The 23,097-nt window shown below is 41.6% G+C and overlaps 1 protein-coding gene across 1 annotated transcript in view; it reads right to left on the bottom strand.

Moving 5' to 3' along the window:
* Window positions 1–12,531: 12,531 nt before the first annotated feature.
* The window catches only part of CCDC197 (coiled-coil domain containing 197), a 52,084-nt gene continuing 41,518 nt past the window's right edge, over window positions 12,532–23,097 (bottom strand). The window contains exons 8-9 of the mRNA XM_053709768.1: window positions 22,162–22,278; window positions 12,532–12,735 (exon numbers count right to left, since the gene is read on the bottom strand). Of these exons, the coding sequence (XP_053565743.1) occupies window positions 12,532–12,735; window positions 22,162–22,278 (321 nt within the window). The remainder of the gene's footprint in view (window positions 12,736–22,161; window positions 22,279–23,097) is intronic.

The raw sequence follows: 23,097 nt of genomic DNA on the forward strand, positions 1-23,097 counted from the left end.
CCTGTATAACATTTGTTGGATAGCCCCTCTAAAACCAGAATTTATGTTTACCTGATAAATTACTTTCTCCAACGGTGTGTCCGGTCCACGGCGTCATCCTTACTTGTGGGATATTCTCTTCCCCAACAGGAAATGGCCAAGAGCCCAGCAAAGCTGGTCACATGATCCCTCCTTCCCCAGTCATTCGACCGACGTAAAGGAGGAATATTTGCATAGGAGAAATCATATGATACCGTGGTGACTGTAGTTAGAGAAATTAAATCATCAGACCTGATTAAAAAACCAGGGCGGGCCGTGGACCGGACACACCGTTGGAGAAAGTAATTTATCAGGTAAACATAAATTCTGTTTTCTCCAACATAGGTGTGTCCGGTCCACGGCGTCATCCTTACTTGTGGGAACCAATACCAAAGCTTTAGGACACGGATGATGGGAGGGAGCAAATCAGGTCACCTAGATGGAAGGCACCACGGCTTGCAAAACCTTTCTCCCAAAAATAGCCTCAGAAGAAGCAAAAGTATCAAATTTGTAAAATTTGGTAAAAGTGTGCAGTGAAGACCAAGTCGCTGCCTTACATATCTGATCAACAGAAGCCTCGTTCTTGAAGGCCCATGTGGAAGCCACAGCCCTAGTGGAATGAGCTGTGATTCTTTCAGGAGGCTGCCGTCCGGCAGTCTCATAAGCCAATCTGATGATGCTTTTAAGCCAAAAAGAGAGAGAGGTAGAAGTTGCTTTTTGACCTCTCCTTTTACCAGAATAAACAACAAACAAGGAAGATGTTTGTCTGAAATCCTTTGTAGCCTCTAAATAAGGAATTTAAACACCAAAAAACTCTGAGCCATCTCCGTGGAGATGTTGCCTGTGCAACGGCAAAGAGAATGACTGGGGAAGGCGGAGCCTAGGAGGGATCATGTGACCAGCTTTGCTGGGCTCTTTGCCATTTCCTGTTGGGGAAGAGAATATCCCACAAGTAAGGATGACGCCGTGGACCGGACACACCTATGTTGGAGAAAAAACAAAACTGTAAAATTGTAGCCTAACATCTACCATGTGGTCAACAAAGACTATTATTTTGACTAGTAAAAGCTGGCTACCTGGTAGTGAATTGAGGAGAGAGATTGGATGTGCACTAGAATAATGTAGCAGACTATTACGGACTGCATCCTTCCTATATAAATCAGTCTTTAGTACACTGTCACCCTTATATACTACTATGTCAAAAAAAATCCATTGAAGTCTCACTCCATGTAAGTGTAAATTTGATATGATCAGATGCTTCGTTCAACTGTTTTACAAAATATTCCAGGGACCTAACATCGCCCCAGGGATTCAATATAAAAGTGCCAAAGTCACTTGCATATATCTATGTATTTATTTTGCCTTAAGGATGCAGTGAATTGATTGGGTTTAGATTGTAGTGGAAAGAGAGATGGGGTGTCATTTTATTCTCTGACCCAGGCACCTCATTATTGAGTTGACACTGTCAAGAAGTCAGTATTTTTGGAAGAACCCTAGTTCAGACCCCATCTAAATATAATGAAATAATTCAAATTTAAAGAAAGCCCAATAAAATTATTTATTCTACTGTATGTGTATTTTCACCTATCTAATAAGATATTTTAACATGACCCGTTTATAGCTGTTTGTTCTAGGACCCTTTCCTGAGTGTTAATTGAGGTATTACAGTACAAATCCCCACAATCCATTGCTGTTAAATATCTGCTGAACATGTCTTAATTTTTTACCAGTGATTTGCTTCTACTGAGCATGCTCATAATATATTAAGAGACTGTTACATATTGCGTTGTTGTTGTTTTCTTGTCTGTGTCTTTTTTTTACGGACCACTTCCCAGTCATGTCCTTTTGGTACTTAATATTTAGAGGGAACACAATGCCACATCATGCTTCATCAGAGCGACATTTTGGCATTTTTTGTTGCAACTTAGGTGTGCTTTCTGTATTGATTTTCAGTTTGATTTTGGCTAGCTTTTGGCCTTGTCTTTGCTCTTCCGATATTTGCTACTACTTGAACCTGTTGCTGACAGTGATTCCCCTGGCACTTTGTTTGTTTGGAATGACTTCCTGGTTTGACCCTGACTCTGTTTTATTGTCCTCTAGTACCTTGACGGCCTGTCTTCAATCTACTTTTGTGTTACTTTCAATAAAAGTGTTTTTATTTATTTTATTGGCTTGTAGTTTTTCATTTCAGATTAATTAAATTCATTAAAAAGTCTTATATGATTAATAAAATTAAAGAATATAATTACTATTTTAAAATGATTTTTGGTTTTCGGCCAAGGGTATCCTGAATTTTCGGTTTCGGTCCAGAATTTTCATTTTGGTGCATCCCTAATTATATATTAAAAAATATATACTGCTATATAAAACCAACTTAGTTTTATTGTACATTGTACCCAGGTCTAGTTAACCACATTCTGCCTTGTGTTATTTTTTTGTGTATCCCTACTAGTGTTAATATATTAACGCACATGAGCTTGCTCTCTCCGCAAAACTTAAAGCTATGTTGTAACTAAAGTAATATCATTGGGAAAACAGATCCCATAGCCTCCTATTTTTACCACCCCTAATAATTACAACTAATGATTTAACTCAAAGTGAACTATATATATAACTTAACCTACTACATGTAATTTCCCAGATTTCTGTTAAATACATAATGTCTAAGATGGCGCATATCATCAATGCACTATTTGGTTTACGGCTTGTGGCTAGCGGCCGGAGCCGTGGGGGGAGTTGAATTTTCATGTTAAGATCTGTAAGAGCCAACCTGTAGCAGAGGCTATGGAGCCACATAATGCAATGATGAGACTTCCGTTGACCATTATTAAATGACCTTCCTGACCAAATAAAGGATTGGCCACAGTGATACCAATTGAGGAAGTAATGGTTTACCTCATAACACTTATATTCCCATAACACCATATCCCACTCAAATCTCTGCTATCTCCAGTTTACTATCACATTGCGGGGTGCTCTTCTCCCATTTGCAAAAACATAAATTATGCTTACTTGATCATTTTATTTCCATCTATGGGAGGAGAGTCCACTGCTTCATTCGTTACTTGTGGGAAATAAGAATCTGGCCACCTGGAGGAGGCAAAGACACCCCAGCCAAAGGCTTAAATACCTCCCCCACTCCCCTCATCCCCCAGTCATTCTTCCAAGGGAACAAGGAACAGTAGGAGAAATATCAGGGTATAAATGGTGCCAGAAGAATAATATTAAATTTAGGTCCACCCACCAAACGGGCGGGAGCAGTGGACACGCCTCTCACAGATGGAAATGAAATTATCAGGTAAGCACAATTTATGTTTTCCATCTTAATTAGAGGAGAGTCCACTGCTTCATTCATTACTTGTGGGAACAAATACCCAAGCTCTAGAGGACATTGAATGAACAAAAACGGGAGGGTAAAAGGAGGCGGACCCTATACTGAGGGAACCACAGCCTGTAGAACCTTTCTCCAAAAAACAGCTTCCACCAAAGCAAAAACATTCAATTTATAAAACTTTGTAAAAATATGTAAGGAGGACCAAGTAGCCGCCTTACAAATCTGCTCCACAGAGGTCTTGTTCTTAAAGGCCCAAGAAGAGGCCACAGCTCTAGTTGAGTGAGCCGTAATCCTCTGAGGAGGCTTATGTCCCGCTGTCTCATAGGCCAAACCTACGCTTCCCTGAATACACCACAAATAAGGACAAAGTCTGCCTGAAATCTTTCATGGCCTGAAGATAAAAGTTCAAGGCTTGAATCACATCCAAGTTATGCAGTAACCTTTCCTTAGACGAATAAGGGTTAAGACACAAAGAAGGAACTACTATCTCCTGATTGATGTTACGATCTGACACCACTTGAGAAGAAATCCCAACCCAGTGCGAAGCACAGCCTTATCAGCGTGAAAAACCAGGTAAGGGGGCTAAAATTGCAAGGCCGCTAACTCAGAGACTCTGCGAGTCGATGCAATAGCAAGAAGAAATAGAACCTTCCAGGAAATAATCTTAATGTCAAGCGCATGCATAGGCTCAAACGGAGCCTTCTGCAACACCTTAAAGGGTCACTGAACCCAATTTTTTTATTTCGTGATTCAGATACAGTATGCAATTTTAAGCAACTTTCTAATTTACTCCTATTATCAAATTTGTTCATTCTCTTGGTATCTTTATTTGAAATGCAAAAATGTAAGTTTAGATGACGGCCCATTTTTAGTGAACAACGTGTGTTGTTCTTGCTGATTGATGGATAAATTCATACATGAATGATCAAGTGCTTTCCAGGGTTCTGAACCAAACAAATAGCTTAGATGCCTTCTTTTTCAAATAAAGATAGCAAGAGAACGAAGAAAATTTGTTAATAGGAGTAAATTAGAAAGTTGCTTAAAATTGCATGCTCTATCTGAATCATGAAAGAGACAATTTGGGTTCCGTGTCCCTTTAAGAACCAAATTTAATCTCCAAGGAGGAGCAGAATTTCTAAAGACAGGTCTGATCCTAGACAGAGCCTGAACAAAGGACTGAATATCAGGAAGCTCTGCTAGCTTTTTGTGTAACAGCAACCGATAACGCAGAAATCTGTCCATTTAAGGAACTGGTGGCAAGACCCTTATCGAGTCCATCCTGGAGAAAGGCCAGAATCCTGGATACCCTTACCTTGAGTCATGGATATCTATGTTCCTCACAACAGGATAAGTAGATCATCCACACCTTATGATAGATGCGACGAGTGACAGGCTTCCTGGCCTGGATGAGAGCATAAATCAATCTCTCAGAAAAACCTCTCTTGGCCAAGACTAAGCGTTCAATCTCCACGCAGTCAGCCTCAGAGAATCAAGATTTTGGTGTAGAAAGGGACCCTGAACCAGCAGATCTCTGCGACAGGGCAACCTCCATGGAGGAGACAATGACATCCCCACTAGACCTGCAAACCATGTCCTCCACGGCCACAACGGAGCAATCAGAATGATCGAAGCTTTCTCCTGTTTGATGCGGGCCACCACTCGAGGAAGAAGTGGCAACAGTGTAAATTAGGTTGAACTCCCAAGGCACTGGTAAGGCATCTATCAGCTGTGCCTGTGGGTCCCTGGACCGCGACCCATATCTGCGTAGCTTAAAGTTGAGTCTGGACACCATGAGGTCTATCTCCGGCGTCCCCCATCTGTTGCAGATCTCCACAAACACCTCAGGATGGAGAGACCATTCCACCGGATGAAACGATTGTCTGCTGAGAAAGTCCACTTCCCAGTTGTCCACACCCGGAATGTGGATCGTTGAGAGTGAACAATTGTGAGTCTCTGCCGATTCCAGAATCCGAGATACTTCCCTCATGGCTAGGGAGCTTCTCGTTCCCCCTGATGGTTTATGTAAGCCACCGAGGTAATGTTGTCTGACTGGAATCTGATGAATCGGGACGACCCCAGGTGGGGGCCAAGCCCTCAGAGCGTTGAATATCGCTCAAAGTCCACCTGCCCTGTGCCATTCTGGCACCCCAAACAGCTCCCCATCCTGATAGACTTGAGTTTGTGGTCACAATATCCCAGGATGGCCTCAAGAAGGATGTCCTCTGGGCCAGCTGTCCCGGACGGATACACCAAGAGAGGGATTCTCTCACTCGGTTGTCCAGAGAGATCTGTTCAGATAGATCTGAGTGATCGCCGTTCTATTGTCTCAACATGCATAACTAAAGAGGTCTGAGATGGAACCTGGTGAATGAAATGACATCTATGCCAGATACCATGAGCCCAATCACCTCCACAGATGGCCTTGAGGAGGTCTGAAGGGAAAGACAGCTGGACGCAATCTTGGAACGTCTCTGCTCTGTCAAGAACATCTTCATCGATATGGAATCTATTATCGTACCCAGGAACTCCACCCTGTTGCTGGGAACCAGAGAGCTCTTTCCTTTGTTTATCTTCCATCCATGGGATCAAAGGAGAAGAAGAAGAGCCCTCGAGTGGTCCTCTGCGAGACTGCAGGACGGAGCCTGGACTAGAATATCGTCCGGATAAGGAGCCACCACATTACCTCTGGCTCTCTCTACCGCGAGCAGCGCCCCCAGAACCTTTGTAAAGACTCTTGGGGCAGTCGCCAGACCGAACGGTAGGGCCACAAACTGAAAGTCTTGGTCCAGAAAAGCGAATCTTAGGAACCTGATGTGGTCCTTGTGGATTGGCACGTGAGGTTAGGCACTCTTCAAGTCTATTGTCATCATAAATTGCCTCTCTTGAACTAGGGGCAGAATAGGCACTTTAGGTCCAGAATTGGACGGAAAGCGCCCTCCATCTTTGGGACCACGAAAAGGTTTGAATAGTACCCTATACCCCTTTCTACTAGAGGTACTGGAACGATTACTCAGAGAGATGAGAGATCTCTCACACACTCTAGAAAGGCGTCGGTGTCTCTCTTCTCTGGTCTTGATAGGTTTGACAGGAGGAATCTGCCCATGGGCGGATGAATCTTGAACCCTATCCTGTAACCCTGGGTGATAACCTCCAGAACCCAAAGATCCTGTATGTCTCTCATCCAAGCCTCTGCGAACAGAGATTGTCTGCCCCCTACACAATCCAGCAACGGATCGGGGGCCGCCTCTTCATGCCGACTTTGTCTCAGCGGGCTTCTTGCTCTGCTTGGACTTGTTCCAAGAATGAGCTGGCTTCCAAGATCCCTTGAACTGCTTGGCCTTCGCAGCAGGCTGCTGGCAATGAGACTTGTCTGAATGAAAGGGACGAAAAGTAGAGCCCTTAGGCTTATTCTTCTTATCCTGCGGAAGGAAAGCACCCTTGCCTCCCGTGACCGTGGATATGATACAGTCCAAGCCTGGACCAAAAAGAACTTTCCCCTGAAACGGAAGGGATAGTTAGCTAGACTTGGAAGTCATGTCAGCAGACCATGACCTTAACCACAGTGCCCGACAGCTAGAACAGAGAAACCCGATGTCTTAGCATTCAGGCGAATAACCTGCATATTTGCATCACAGGCCACTTAGACTAGCTAAGAATAAGCTATACAGACACAGGGATGATGGTGGGTTGGGGGTACCAAATCTGTACTTCTATAAATTGGCGATTGCTGCGAACAGGGTGGTGGAGTGGTGCAGACAGGGGAGTGACTCCTACAAGATATGTGTTCACCTAGAATCCCAGTTGATGGGAGCCTCACAATTAGGTGGGATATACTGGGCACCCCAAAAACCCCCTTTAGAAAAAATTGCGACTTACCCAATTATTAAAGAAACGTGGTCTGAATGGCTAATAATACGCAATAAGCATAACATCCACCTATTCTCCATTGACAGTACTTGATCCAAACAAGGAGCTCTCACTATGTTTGCCAGGGAGGAGGCTAGATATGAACACACCAGATAAATTGCTAAGCCATATATCTGTGTTCTCACTGCTAGAAAAAGGACAATTAGCGCAGAGAGACACTTTACTGACACAAGGCTTCACACACTTCCACTCTTGGTTTGTGTATCACCTGGTTCGTCATTTTCTCTCCATGCATAAAAACAAGCAAGATATGCTTAGACCACTCACGACATTTGAACATTTATGCACATCACAACAGTACCCCAAAAAGATAACCTCCATGATCTATAGAGATATACTTAAATCATACTGCCCGGGCAGACCAAACTACACACATAGATGGGAAGTTGAGATGAGGGAGGAGTTCTCCCATAGACAAAGGGATACATGGTTTCAGGCAACTGCCAAGTCAGCACATTCAGCGGCAGCGCTTGAAACAAATATCAAAGTCCTCACTAGGTGGTATCTTACCCCCAGCAAATTAAAACATATGTTCAAGAGTGCTAGCAATAGATGCTGGAGAGGATGCGATCAGGAGGGTACAATGTACCATATATGGTGGGAGTGTGGTATAATACACACATTCTGGGTGCAAATACAAGAACAAATATGCAAAATCATTGGCGTTGAGATGGCTCTCTCTCCAGAGGGAGTTTTGTTCAATGCCAACCCAGGGATTCCTTGTAAGGTTAGGAAAAGTCTTTATCAAATATTAATTAATGCAGCTTAAAGACTCATAGCAAGATCCTGGAAGAAACTACATGCACCCACACTCAGTAACTGGATTGAACTGGTAAAGAATAACTTAACATTAGAAAGACTACATTACCTTAAATTGGGAAATTTGAGTTTATACCATGATATGTTATTTCTATGGGAGCAGTTTGTATATGGCTAGGCAGGGTTTGGCAGGTATACTCCAATTGAGGTAAGGAATGCACTTTACACAAGATACATAGCTATTAAGAGGAAACTATCATTGCTTGGATTACTGGATTGTTGACATCCCCTTGGCAGACTACTTGTTATGTTATGCATTGTAATGCCTCTTTTCTTTCTCATAACTTTATGTTCTTGTTTTATCCCTCTATTTTATAATAATGGAGGAAGGATTTCAGGGTATAAGGCAGTAAATATATAGGGCTGCTGGACGTTGAAACAGAAGGAAACTTTTGGACTTCATTTTTTAAGCCACCTCCATGAGTCATAATCAGTATTCCCTCTAAGGTCAGTTTTCTGAGCAGCCCAGCAGTGAAACAGTTAATTAAGGAACCGCACCCTGCAATTAGCAAACACTGCACAATACAGACTGCAAGGTATGATTCTCTTATTAACAGTTTCACTGCTGGGCTGCTCACAAAACAGGCCTTAGAGGGAACACTGGTCATAATATGTGTAACCCTGTCTGGTTTATAATGGTAACAAATATGGCTACATGTTTGAAAATAGTGTTCCAGATCTTATTTGAATATCAATGACTGTAATACCTTGAATGTATTGATCCAATTTAGATATGCTGTAACATAACTTTTTAATTTTTTGAATGATCAATAAAAGAAAATTTAAAAAACAAAACAAAAAATAAACCCTGTGAGTTGGAACGTTTCTCAACATGGATTCCAACTTTTTATCCATGGGCTCTTTGAACGACGAACTATCCTCGAGGGGAATAGACGTACGCTTAGCGAGCGTGGAGATCGCTCCATCCACCTTCGGAATAGCCCCCCATAGCTCAAGCTGAGAGTCTGGAATGGGGAACAGCTTTTTAAAAGAGGTAGAGGGAGAAAAGGACGAGCCCAGTTTCTCCCACTCATACTTAATAATCGTAGCCATCTTCACAGGAACTGGGAAGGTCTGAGGCACCACCCTGTCCTCGTAAACCCTATCTAGCTTAGGGATTGAAGCAACGTAGCAAGCACTTCTTTCAGTAAAAAGCGCAAATGCTCCATCTTAAACTTAAAATCTGGCTCCTCTGTAGCCGGTCTAGAAGACATCGATTTTTTCCCCAGAGAGAGCGACCTCTCACGAGCTGGAGACATCCTCCTCGTCGGTTAATCTCTCAGAGACATCCAACGGTGTAGATGACCCCTGGGACGGAAAGCTATGTCTTTCCATTTACTTGTGCGTCGCAGGGCGTGGTAGGGCATGGAAGGCCGCAGAAACCTCTTGCAACTGTGCAGCGAAATCTGGCAGCCACGAGGCCCCTCCCGTGGGAGGATTAGTAGGTCCTTGGGGAGCTACATGTGTAAGCGGAGATGAATGTTGGGAATGCACCTCGTGGGACACAGAACCCTCGGAGGTGGACGGCTCAGTAGTACTAAATATCTTATTCTTCTTAGATATTGCAATCTTATCAAAGCATGTGGAACACAGTTGAGCAGGCGGTTCAACCTGTACCTCCTCACAATAAACACAGGTTTTAGATTTAATTAAAGAGGGAGTATCATCTAACATATCAGAGTCCTCCATAGCTTGGGCCTTTGATACAGACTGTGATAGATTAAATGGCACCTTTATACACCAATGGCCGGGCACTCACCACCTCCTATGACCCAGACCACGGAGAAACCATTACGTCTTCTGCAAATGCCGATCAGGAAAGAGGAAGTTGAAGAGGCCACACCCGGTCACATGGAATGCCATGCAGGACCGCCCCTGCACTATAGAGAAAGCGCACCATAAAAGGCCACACCGATCTTCACCTGACTGTTCACACATTGCTAGAGCCTCATCTCACACATGACGTAGCATTAACACAATAAATATTACCCCTTGATTCTTTACAGATAAAAGGAGACACACTGTGACCCTGTCTTCTTGCGTTATCATATGTGTAGAAATGAAACGATCTTGCCAGAATCTATGCCGTGGAACAGGAACACGGCCCTTCAAGTGTGACAGGTTAGTAGTATCGCTCCTGACATGGACTTGAGAGAATAAAGGCAGGCAGCGAAACTCGTAAATGCTGATTGCCCAGGAACTGTTAACATGAGTCGGGATGGTTTTTTCAGAGACGACACTCCCAGCATCTCTGGATTCTAACTTTCATCCATGCTCACACTGAGAGGCTGACAGGATTACTTAAAACACCAGTCCCATTTCGAAGAGTACTACCCTCCATAAGAGACTACTCAGAATCTTCTGACACTTCTCTGTCAACCTCCTGTGATGAAATGCAAAGAATACAACACACAGAGAAAACCCAGCACTCACTTACAAGCTCTCAGCTAAGATTTAAAAGCAAAAATGGAAAGGTTAGTTACCGCATCTGGCCAAATGGGACAAGCCCAGGTACCTCGTCAAGGTCCTTTCCAATACCTGGGACCCTAAAACAGCCACACAATGCAAGCTTTCAAATCCAAACAAACTGGGAACAAGGGAAGGGTGCACAGGCATATGTAATCACCCTAGACATATACAAAACATGGAAGGGAACTGCACTCTCATACCGGACCGGATACACATCCCATGACCCTGCAACATGCTCAGCCCTCACAGGAAGCTGCGCTGTCCCCAGAGCCACAGGCAGTTAGCCCCAGACAGGTCTGGGTGCAAGAACCATAGGGAAAATTACAAAACAAATTAATACAACACACAGAGAAAACCCAGCACTCACTTACAAGCTCTCAGCTAAGATTTAAAAGCAAAAATGGAAAGGTTAGTTACCGCATCTTGCCAAATGGGACAAGCCCAGGTACCTTGTCAAGGTCCTTTCCAATAGAATGACTGGGGGATGAGGGGAGTGGGGGAGGTATTTAAGCCTTTGGATGGGGTGTCTTTGCCTCCTACTGGTGGCCAGGTTCTTATTTCCCACAAGTAATATATTATTGTTTTATAATAGAAATTTGCCTCAGCAAAGTCCTTTTATGACATTCCTTTTAGTATCCCTATAATATTATTTTCACATAACCCCAAGGGATCCATGAGTGGTCTGATTAGCTTAAATAAGGGCCAATAAAGAGGATTGTGTTTGTCTCTTTATGTATATTTGGCACAACATGTAACCTAGACATTTGTATACTAACTGTATGTTTGCTTGCCTTTACATGTTCATGTATATCCTCAATTAAAAACAAAACAACTTCATTTTGGTCCAAGATAATATACATAGCTAATATTATTTTCAGTTCATATCCAAATCTGATTGAACTCATAGTTTAAAACTGCAATCATGCTAGCCCTGGCACACAAAAAAAAACCTTATTAGATGACAGATCATTCTTGTTGGTATGAGATGGATTTTAAAATTATATGTATACTTTGATTACAATAAACACAAGGGGATAGCTTGTCAATTCCTTCATTAACCCCTTCACGCCCTTAGGATGTTCCATGCCATCCTAAAAGCGCTGGGCTTTAACGCCCTTAGGATGGCATGGAACGTCCTGCCTTTTTTGGCGTCCTGCAGTCACCTCATTTTAGGCAATGGCAAATCGGACTGGGTGGCATGCCTAGCATTGTAGGCAGCCCCCCCCCCATGAAGCGATCCCGGCCTTGAAATCACATGATTGCATCAACGATTGCATGATTTCATTTTTTAAGCAAGTGTTTACATTGGGTTAAACACTTGCCCTGGGCATGAAAGGATCAAACTTTCATTATTCAGATAGACAGATCAGGACCCATTACTGGGTCACAACAGCACCATGTTTATTGGTGGCGACTTGTGTGTCTGTTGTAGGAGAGTGTGTGTGGTGTGTGTCTGTGTTGTATGAGAGTTTGAGGAGTGTGTGTGTGTATTGTATGAGAGGAGTGTGTGGGGTGTGTGTTGTACCTTTAACAACACTTTCAAATGTGACTACAATCAGGAATAAAGTACACACACATTTTATTCACTGTGTCAAAAATTGCAGCTCTCTTGTTGAATATTATTTCAGGAATTTTCAGAAGAAACATAAAAATATGGTTGTGAAGGTATTTGGTATCATGGCATTGGGTCTTGAGAATTTTTTATTGCAGAACCCTGATCTAAGTCATGTACCAACCCAAGGAAGTAGATGAAAAGTGGCAACAATGGAATTCTTCAGATATAAATTCCGATCCCTGAAAAAGGTCTCCAGTTAGATCTGCAGGTCACTGATAAAAAAAGAAAAATACTTTTGTATAATTTGATCTTAGTCATAGTACCACACCCTCAGCATCTCCCACCAAAAACTCTTTAAATATCTTTTTTACAAAATGTTTGAACACCACAGCTTCCTTTTGTTTCCGTTTCATTCCATTTTTGAGCCCATGTTAGATACTCTGCTTTTCCGTCGGTTCATATTTGCTGTGTTAGGTGAAGAGTTTTTAAGCGATTCCTTGTTGCTTTCTTTTTTGGGTTTGGTATCTGGCTCATTGGGATTAGTCATTGAAAATCTCATTTCAGAAAGATTGCTTGCAAGTTTTTCAACTTGGCTTTTTTCCAAAATGTATTCCTAGAAAATGTATAGAAAGTATATTGGTCACAATACAGTTTTCTGCTAACTAATATGAGTCTATTGTATATAACACAGATTGAGTCTGCATGAGTACATATAAGATTAATCATTCACTTAAATGGATATTCCAGACAAAATTGGAATCCACATGAATGCACTTCAGTTTTGAATAGAAGCATTTTTGTAATATAAATGTATTAGCAAAAATGCTTCTAATAAAAGCTGTAGCTGTTTTAAATGTGTATTTAAGTATGCACCGTGCACCAGCATTTTAAACACAGCACTTGCTTAGAGAGCCTAAGGTGCTTGTACCATCTGGTAATGACTCAATGGGGCCCATTTATCAAGCTCTGGATGGAGCTTGAGGGCCCGTGTTTCTGGCGAGACCGCTGCTCCATCGCTGTAATTCAACCCGATCGAGTACGATTGGGTTGATTGACACCCCCTGCTGGTGGCCGATTGGCCGCGAATCTGCAGGGGGAGGCGTTGCACCGGCGGCTCACAAGAGCTGCTGGTGCAATGCTGAATACGGAGAGCGTATTGCTCTCCGCATTCAGCGAGGTCTGGCGTACCTGATACGCACTGTCGGATCAGGTCCGCCAGACCTTTGATAAATATACCCCAATGTGTTAATTGCTGACATAATACAAGCCCTACTGGTGTATTTAAAATGCTTGTGCACTGAAAATATCTAGCTATGCTTCACATGCACGTGCAGAGAAAATTGTTAACACTAAAACAGTGATAACTTTTACTAGAAGCATTTTTGCTAATACATGTATATTGCTAATATGTTTCTATTCAAAGACGTAATAAATCTATGTGCATTTCAATTTTGACCGAAATGTCCCTTTAAGTTCCTGCTACATTACTGTATTACCATTACTGCTTGCACCATATTTCTCAAGATTTTGAATGAGAAAATCTGGACAAGGAGGTGTGTAAAAGTGGTCTAGTAGTCACAGTAGTGACAATGAGTGGCACAGGACCCAGGGAGGTCAGGCTGGTACTGGTCAATCAGTTTACAAGAATTTAATAACCACAAATGCTCAGAGAGTCTGAGGGGCTTGTGTTACACATACTGAATCACCACTGGCGGATCTCTGAGCAAACGCTGTGTATGAATGAGGGTGTGCACTGCTTGTGCAGGATGTGTTTGAATGCTGCTTAAAGGGACAGTTTACTCCAAAATGTGTATTATATACTACCCATTCCCCAGCTTTGCACAACCAAAATTGTTATAGTAACATACTTTATAACCTTTAAATGTCAACATTGTGCTCACTTTTATGGTGTTATTCTTGAGTCAGCACTGATTATCTAAAATACAAGTCTGTAAATATTACTGAGATAAGTGGGCAGTCTGCAGGGGCTTAGATACAAGGTAATCACAGAGGTAAATTTATATAACTGTGTTGGTTATGCAAAACTGGGGAATTGATAATAAAGGGATTATCTATCTTTTTAAACAATAACATGTTTAGAGTAGACTGTCCCTTTAAAAAGTGACAGTTTTTACTAGAAGCATTTTTGCTAATTCATAAAAACCTAAATGAGTGGCAGCATTTTACTATTTTTAGTTATTTTTGCAGAGTTTTTTTTTTATAGGCAAAAAAGGCTTCAATGACTAAGAGGGTTAAATATTCCTGATACAGGCATTAAACGGCCATTATAGTAAAAATGATATACTCTCTAATCCGTTAGAGCAGGAATGGGGAACCTTGGCCCTTCTGATGTTTCAGAACTACATTACCCATGATGCTTAAGCACTCTTAAAGGGACAGTCAACCCAAAAATTACTGTAACTTATTTAGATTAGTAAATTAACGATCTTTACAGTAAACTGTAGCCCAATTTTCATCTGAATAAACTTTGGCAGAAAATACACTTACTAGATCTCATCTGGCCGTTTTGAAATGGCCGCCTGACCCCTCCTTCTCCGACATCTCCCAAAAGCTCCCACTAGTACAGGATCCTTTCCTTTCGTCCCTGCGCGCTCCTATGTCTCCCTTCATTCAGTTCAGTGAGACACTCATATGGCACCCCCCTCACTTCACTATCTCCCTCATTCATCCCCACGGCCGCAATTTCAGCTCTCTAGCTGTTCGTACCCGGCACTCACTGCCTCTCAGCCATGCTGTGCGCTGTGTGTTACAAAGAATGAGAGGCAGTGAGTGCCGGGCATGCATTTACCCTCCACGGTACAGCTATATAGAGCAAGATACCAGCACTATTATGAAAGCAGGCACCGGCACTTCTGTCAAGGAAACTTTTACCGAAAAAGAGCAGTCTATTCATTTCTGTATATATGCCAAGAGTCTTTAACTCACACTTCTGTAGACTATTTTGAGATGGGACAGGGTATATGGAACTGTCCATTAGTGCCAAAGTTTATTTAGATGAAAATTGGGCTACAGTTTACTGTAAAGATTGTTAATTAACTAATCTAAATAAGTTACAGTAATTTTTGGGTTGACTGTCCCTTTTTTTTTTTAATAAATCTTTATTGTGCATCCAGCATACAGAAAAATAGTGCAATAACATCCATTGTTCAGGTACATAAATCCAAAATACAGTTGTCACGTATATTATTACAATGAAGTGAACCAATGGGAATCATACATTGGATGCCTTTCCTTATGTGGTTAAACATATAACAATAAAACAGAGATGAACATCATTGAAAACAAACTAGATTGAAAAAAAAAAAAAAAAAAAAAAGGAAAAAAATAACTGACACAGAAAGAAAAACTGCTGGTTAGCTTTCAGGGGTTTATCAACTCACTATCTGACCTTTGGGGCATAAATTTCTGTCTCACATATTCATCCCACATCAACTGTATCTGGGCATACATATTTATACATTTAATCTTAATGTAATAGTATTCCTCCAGTCTTACAATTTCACTACACTTGTGGACCCACTGAGCTATAGTAGGGACCTCTCGTAACTTCCACTTCTGTGCCATTAAAATTTTCACACTACTGCTCATAATATGTAGCATCTTTTTTTGTGCTGTTGTGAACCTGCTAGGTGTACATAGGAGAAGCCATAGTTTGGGGTCGGTTGGAAGTGCTCTGCCCAGTACCTTTGAGGCTTCTGCTGCTATCTTTTCCCATACTGGGGCTATACTGGAGCAGGACCACCATACATGCGACATGGTCCCCCTGCCTAAACCGCAGCGTCAACATGTATTGCTTTGTGTGTTGAATAGTTTATGTATCCTGACGGGGGTCATATACCATCTATGTAATATTTTTAAATTTATTTCTATTATGTTGGCTGAAATTGAGGATTTTGGGATGTTGTGTAGGATGGTGTTGACCTCTCTATAGCTGATGTCAATACCTAGTTCATCGTTCCATCTCTCCAGATAATAAGGTATATGTCCCGGTGGTTTTATTTGTAGTAATTTATATATTAGGGATAATGAGTGATGTATTGGTTTCGTTGAGGAGCACATTATCTCAAATTGTGTCTTGGGTCTAATCAAATTTTTCCTGTCCCCATGTTTAAAGATGAACGAGGTGCATTGATGGTGGAACAGCCAGTTTTTGAAGATCAGAAGACCCCCTTCTATCAGTTCCCCTCTTGTGTGCATTCTAGTTTCGTTCCCCAACTGAAACACCTGTAACGTTCTATTTGTCATGTCCGAGGCGTGAAATGATAAGCCCACCCCCGGTATAAACTCTTTGTTTTCTAGTAAGGGTGTCAAGGGGGAGCTAGTAGAGGAGATGTGTGGAAACTTCGTTAGCACCCTGTCCCATGTCCTGAAAGTCTCAGTGCACGTCCAGTTAGGTTTATTATCCCTGATCCGCCCCCCTGGTGGAAGCCAGCACTGTGCCCCTAAGTGTTTTATATTTGCAACTTCATGTTCGATTTGGACCCATCTTTTATTTTGATAGTTGTATGACCAATCTAAGATCCTCTGTAGGTGGATGGCATAACTGTATTTGACTAGGTCTGGTACCCCCAGTCCCCCCTTCAGTAGTGGTGTGCACATGATATTTGTATTTATTCGGGCGCTTTTCTTATCCCATACGAATTCTAATATTTTTGATTGTAATGAGGGGAGGAAGTGCAGTGGAAGGGTGATTGGTAGAGCCTGTAATACATATAAAATTTGTGGTAGTACGTTCATTTTAAAAATATTTATTCTTCCTAACCAAGAGGTGTGTAGTGATCTCCACGAGGAGAGGTCAGCTATTATTTTACGCTGTAAAGGGATGTAGTTGATTTGAAAAAGGTCTTGGGCGTTGTTCGCGAGGTGAATCCCTAAGTATTTTATATATTTATCCTGCCATTTGAAGGGGCAAATTTTTTTCAGCTGTATAAGTTGTGTCTGGGGAAGAGAGATATTAAGTATCTCTGATTTTGACTGATTAATCAAGAAATTTGATGCGGATTGGAATTCTCTCAGGTGGTGCATTATTAGGGGTATCGAGTCAATTGGATTTGTGAGGGTGAATAATATGTCATCCGCATATAGCATAATTTTATAGTCGAATTCTCTGATTTTAACTCCTTCAATATTTATATAATTTCTTATTTTTACCGCAAGAGCCTCTACCACACAGGCAAACAGCAGCGGAGACAGGGGGCACCCCTGTCTCGTACCATTATTTATCTGGAAGGGCTTAGACAATATGCCATTCACTCGAACCTGTGCTGTGGGGGAATGATATAAGGTCATGATTTTTGCTATAAATGAGGTCCCCATGCCAAACTTTCCCAGGACTGCCTCCAGGAATCTCCACCGGACGCGGTCAAAAGCTTTTTCCGCGTCCGTGGAGACCAGGACCAGGGGGACACCCTCTGACATCGCGTGATCTATCAAATCCACTGCCCTCACTGTATTATCTCTTGCCTCTCTGTTTATCACAAATCCTACCTGGTCCTTATCGATTATCCGGGGTATAATGGAGTTTAATCTATTGGATAACAATTTGGCATAAATCTTGATGTCATTGTTGAGTAACGAGATAGGCCTGAAGTTCTCCACACTATCTGTTTTTTTACCTGGCTTGGGCAGTACAACTATGTGTGCTTTTAGTGATTCATCTAGGGGGGGGTTATTTTCTGCTATGTGTTGAAACAAGCTGAGCAAGTGCGGGGTGAGGGTATCTATGTATTTTTTATAATAGTAAATTGTGAAGCCGTCTGGGCCTGGAGCTTTTTCATTTGGAAAGTCTTTGATAACTTTTTTTATTTCATTTATCGTGAAGGGTTCATTTAGGTGTGCCCTGTCTTCCTCCTCTATTTCTGGTAAGTGTAGGTTATCCAAGAATTTGTCTATTCCATCTAAGGAGTGTTCCTGTAGGTTATATAATTTCTCGTAGTATGTGCGGAACGCCTCAGCAATTGTTTCAGAGGATGTATGTTCTTTCCCATTAGTGCCATTGATTTTTAGAATATGTGTCTTATTAATTCTACGCCTCAATTTCCTCGCAAATAGTTTGCTACATTTATTATTCCCTTCATAGTTCTGTTGTTTAAGCTTGAGGGCTATAGTTTTGCACTCTCTATCAATTATGCCATGCAATTTGCTCTTACATTCCGCTAGGAGTTCTAATATGCTAGTGTCCCCTGGGTTTTTTTTGTGGTCTTTTTCTAAGTCCTCAATCTTGTATAATATCGAATCATAATAGATTCTCTGCTGCCTTATTTGATGTGCCCTAACCCTTATGAGCTCACCTCTCATAACTGCCTTGTGCGCCTCCCAGCAGTACCTAATGGCTACTTCAATATTTGAGTTTGTCTGGAAGTAGCATTTTAGTGCTTTCTCTATTCTCTCAGAGTATATCGGGTCATCTAATATTCTGTCGTCTAATTTCCATAGGAATTCAGTTCTATCTCTGGTGTCCCACCTTAAACTACAACTCACCGCTGAGTGGTCTGTCCATGACACTGGGAGGATCTGGCAGCTTCTGACTAGCGCTAAACTAGTGACGTCTGTGAGAATATAATCTATCCTCGAGAATCTAGCGTGGGGGTGGGAGTAGAATGTATAGTCTCTCTCGGTCCTATGTAAAATCCTCCATGTATCGTGCAGTGTGAGCTCTCTGAGGCATGTCTTGAGTTTGGAAATAATTACGTGTGTAGTGGATGAAGTGCCCGTGGAGTTGTCTATTGTGGGGTCTAGTGTGCAATTTAAATCGCCGCATACTATCAAGGAGCCCTTGACGACATCCAGTATTGTGTTGGTCAAAGTTTTAAAAAAGGCTCCTTGTGCTACGTTCGGGGCATATGCATTGACCAGTGTTATTTGTTTATGACATAATGTGCCGACTAGAATAAGAAATCTGCCCTGTTTGTCTTTTATGACTTTGTGTGCCTGGAATGGTATACCCCTTTTAAATAAAATGCCTACCCCTCCTTTTTTTGTGTTATTGGATGCATAATAAGAGTCTCCAAATTTATATTTGAACGTGCCGGGTTCTCTGTTTTGTAGAAAATGCGTCTCCTGTAGGAAGATCACCTCCCCTTTCTTTTCTTTAAAGTCCCTTATAGCTAAGTTCCTTTTGAACGGACTGTTAAGACCCTTGGCGTTAATTGTGAGGAAATTTATCCCTCTATGCTTGTCTACCGTCCCCATGAGCTTGCTAGAGAGCCCCTACTAGCATGTACATGCCCTGCTAAAAATATGTATGTTGCGTCTATCCCCCTAAGTGCTGTGCCCCCTTTCCCTGTTTGAGTTAAAAAATAGTGGTGTGTCAAACCATGCAGTTTTTCAAAACATTTCAACATAAAAAAACAATCAAACCGTATCACAGTATTATAACATAACTTAACCAAAAAAATAACAGAACCCAAAACAATGAGTAAGAGTCTCATCGTTATTAAATTAAGGGGAATGCATTAACAACATCATTACCCTACTGTAATAATGAAAAGTTCAACCTTGAAATGGGTGCACAGTTCCATAAAGTCCCAAGGTAACGAACACCCTGTCTTTTCCAAATGCCACCCAGCTATTGTCGGAGGGGAACATTATGGGAAGGACATTTATTTATATATTTTTTTTTTAAGTATCAAAACGATCTCACCCAGTGCTGGTCAACTTCATGTCTCCTGCGTGATAGAGGCAGATGTCTCCATACTGTGTGCTTGCCTTTGTCTGTCTTTTTGTCGTTTATTGAGGTGTACCACCTGCCAGCGTGGTTTTCCAAGTAGCTGCAAATATTCTGTGGTTTCATCATCTGACCTGTTTCCAGGGTTGTGAAACTCCGGGGGGATGTTAAAAGTCACATTAAGTCCCTTAGCAAGAGCCTCCATGTCCTGCGGTTCTTTGTAGGTGAAGACATGCCCCTCATGGGAGGCAATCAGGCTGAAGGGGTAACCCCATCTATATTTTATCTTCTTTTCTCTAAGTACCCTAGTGATGAAAGTGATCTCTCTCCTTCTTTGCAGAGTGTTAGGGCACAGATCCAAGAAGATTTGGAGCTCATGGTCTAGATAAGAGATATCCCTCATTTGGCGGGCCAGGGACCAAATTTCCTCTTTATCTTTGTATCTAAGGAATCTTAATATCACGTCCCTAGGTGGGGCTTTAGCTGGCGGTGGGGGCCTGAGGGCCCTATGGACCCTATCAAGTTCCACTTCTTCTGCTTGTTGGTCTTTTTTCAGATGGCGAAAGAGCTGTTGTACATATTCTTCCAGCTCCTCATTAGCAACTTTCTCTGGGATCCCCCGTATCCGCAGATTATTCCTGCGGTTTCGGTTATCTAAATCGTCCATTTTGTCTTGAAGAGCCGAGATCCTAGTTTCAGATATATTAGCCTGTGTTGTGAGGGAGCCAGTTATATTAGACAAGGTGTCCTGTGTCCCTTCCAGGTCTTCTACCCTGTACCCAATGTCTGAGATTTCTTTTCTTATAGTTGTGAGTTCTGATTTTATTAAGCTTTTTAGAGAGTCAAAATCCGACTTAGAGGGCAAGTTAGCAATATCGGCTTTAAGTTGGGTCATCAAATCTAATGGGGCAGTTTGTTGCTGAGCTGATTCTTGTGTGGTCGGGATGTGTCCCCCCGAGTCCCTGTGCTCTGTGCTAGATGTATCATTAGAGCAGAAGAAATTGCTGACAGATATGGGGAGGGAGGCCTGTTGTTTGTTGTTTTTATCTGGCTTATTGCCCTTTCTCGATGCCATATCTGAATGAGTTTTTGTGGATTCGCCTTATGTCTTTTTTCTTTTTGTATGAACACTTGTGTAGGCGCTTGTCTGTCAGACCAAAGCGATTTAAGGCAGGGTTGAGAGGGTATGAGCTTACATGCGACTGTTATTTATTCATGTGTTAGCCATGGTGTGTTGAGGTGTAGGTGGTATGTTTCCCCTTCTTGTACAGCCAGCTCCTCGGGTAATGCCTTATGTGAACATCAGCTAATTTGGCGCATTGTCTGTAATTGTCCGTGATCTATTGTGCTATGGTCATACTGCGTAACAATGCCCATATGTCTTGTGGCTTTTGTTTTAACGGCTTACAGCTCAGTCTGGCGTCTGTGCTATAGTTATAACTACCCCTGCGTGTGCAGCTTTTATCCCCTATGTGGCAAGTTTATCTTTATTTTCCCCCACCATCTTTTTCCATCATGCGGCTTGACTGTATGGTCTGGGGTGATAGTTTTAATCCTCCTCTCACCTGCTGCTGACTATTATGTTGTTCAATTCTCTCCCATGTGTCCTGTGCGGCAAGATGGCGCCGAGCTCCGTTCCGCGGTATGTGCAGGGAGGTGTAGCAGGCCCAGTGAGGTTTGCAGATCACGCCATCGAGCTGTAAGTGGGTGCCTGCTGTCTCCACAGTCCCTTGGCAATCAGTTGGTGGTTTTTCCCGGGTCGAACAATCGGCTTTTATGTAGGGCTTGATGCTGTATAGCCCGGAGCACTAAGTCTGAGCGGCCATGTTCCGGCACGGCCAGGCTCCGCCCCGTCGGGTTGACTGTCCCTTTAAGGCCAGTTAAGCATCATGGCAAATGTAGTTCTGAAACATCTGAAGGGCCAAGGTTCCCAATCCCTGGGTTAGAGCATGTCATTTAAAGACTTTCAACTACTAACAGATTAGAGAATGTATTTATTTTACTATAATGGCTCATACTTTGCATTAGGGTCAAATAAAGTGTAAGCTATTTTATGCAGAACAGGGTTTTCCTCCTCCTCTTGTATTAATTTGTTTTGTTTAATCTGTTTTATGCATCTGTATTTTGTCACTGTTTACCTTACTCATGTACCCAGCACTATAAAATATGGGGCACTTTACAAATAATTGATAATAGTAACTGAAAAATGACCAGAATTAAAATTTGAATACAGCTGTATATTGTACATGCCCAGTGGAACGATATCCAAACACTAATCATACAAATAACTTTGTAAACTAATTACAAGAGCAGACTTCTTATAAATGTACAAGCACAAAAATTGGCACTTACCTTGATCATGTCAAGTTTTTGTAACATCTCTACTTTGGCAATAGGCCCATAGTATTTCATATGGCACTGCTCAGCAAGGTTAGCAATCGCTAACAACAGGCTTGCAACTTCAGTGCTCTAAAAGTACAAACATATCACATTTTGTGTCACTTAAAGGGATATGAAACCCCAGATTTTTCTTTTATGATACAGATAGAGCATACAATAAAAAAAAATCTAATTTACTTCTGTTATCAAATTTCTTTGTTGAAAAGCTCAGGAGTGTGCACGTGTCTCGGGCACAATATGGCAGCAGTTTTGCAAAAGCAATAGACAGATGTCCTGCCATATTCAACAAAGAATACCATGGAAACTAAGCAAATTTAAAAACTGAAGTAAATTGAAAACTTTTTTCAAATTGCATCACAAAATAACATTTATGGGTTTCATATTTCTATATTAAAATAAATCACAAACCAGACAAATAGACTAATGCAAACACACACAAAAAACACTACTTTTCTTGATGAATTTAGTAAGGAAGCTGTATCTCATTTGTTTTGTAATCTAGTTTTTTTTTTCTTTTTTTAAGAGGCAATATCTTTCATAGCTCTAAAATAAAACTTTATTATGATTAAAGGGACATGAAACCCAAATTTTTTTCTTTCATGATTCAGATAGAGAATACAATTTTAAACAACTTTTCAATTTACTTCTTTTATTTAATTTGTTTCCTTCTCTTGTTATCCTTTCCTGAAAGGTTTATCTTGGCAAGCTCAGGAGCAGCAGAGAACCTAGATTCTAGCTGCTGATTGGTGGCTGCATATATATATCAATTGTGATTGGCTCACCCATGTGTTCAGTTAGAAACCATTAGTGCATTTCTGCTCCTTCAACAAATGATACCAAGAGAATGAAATAAGTTAGATAATAGAAGTAAATTAGAAAGTTGTTTAA

Source organism: Bombina bombina, chromosome 1 (genome assembly GCF_027579735.1).
Source record: "Bombina bombina isolate aBomBom1 chromosome 1, aBomBom1.pri, whole genome shotgun sequence".
NCBI lineage: Eukaryota > Metazoa > Chordata > Amphibia > Anura > Bombinatoridae > Bombina > Bombina bombina.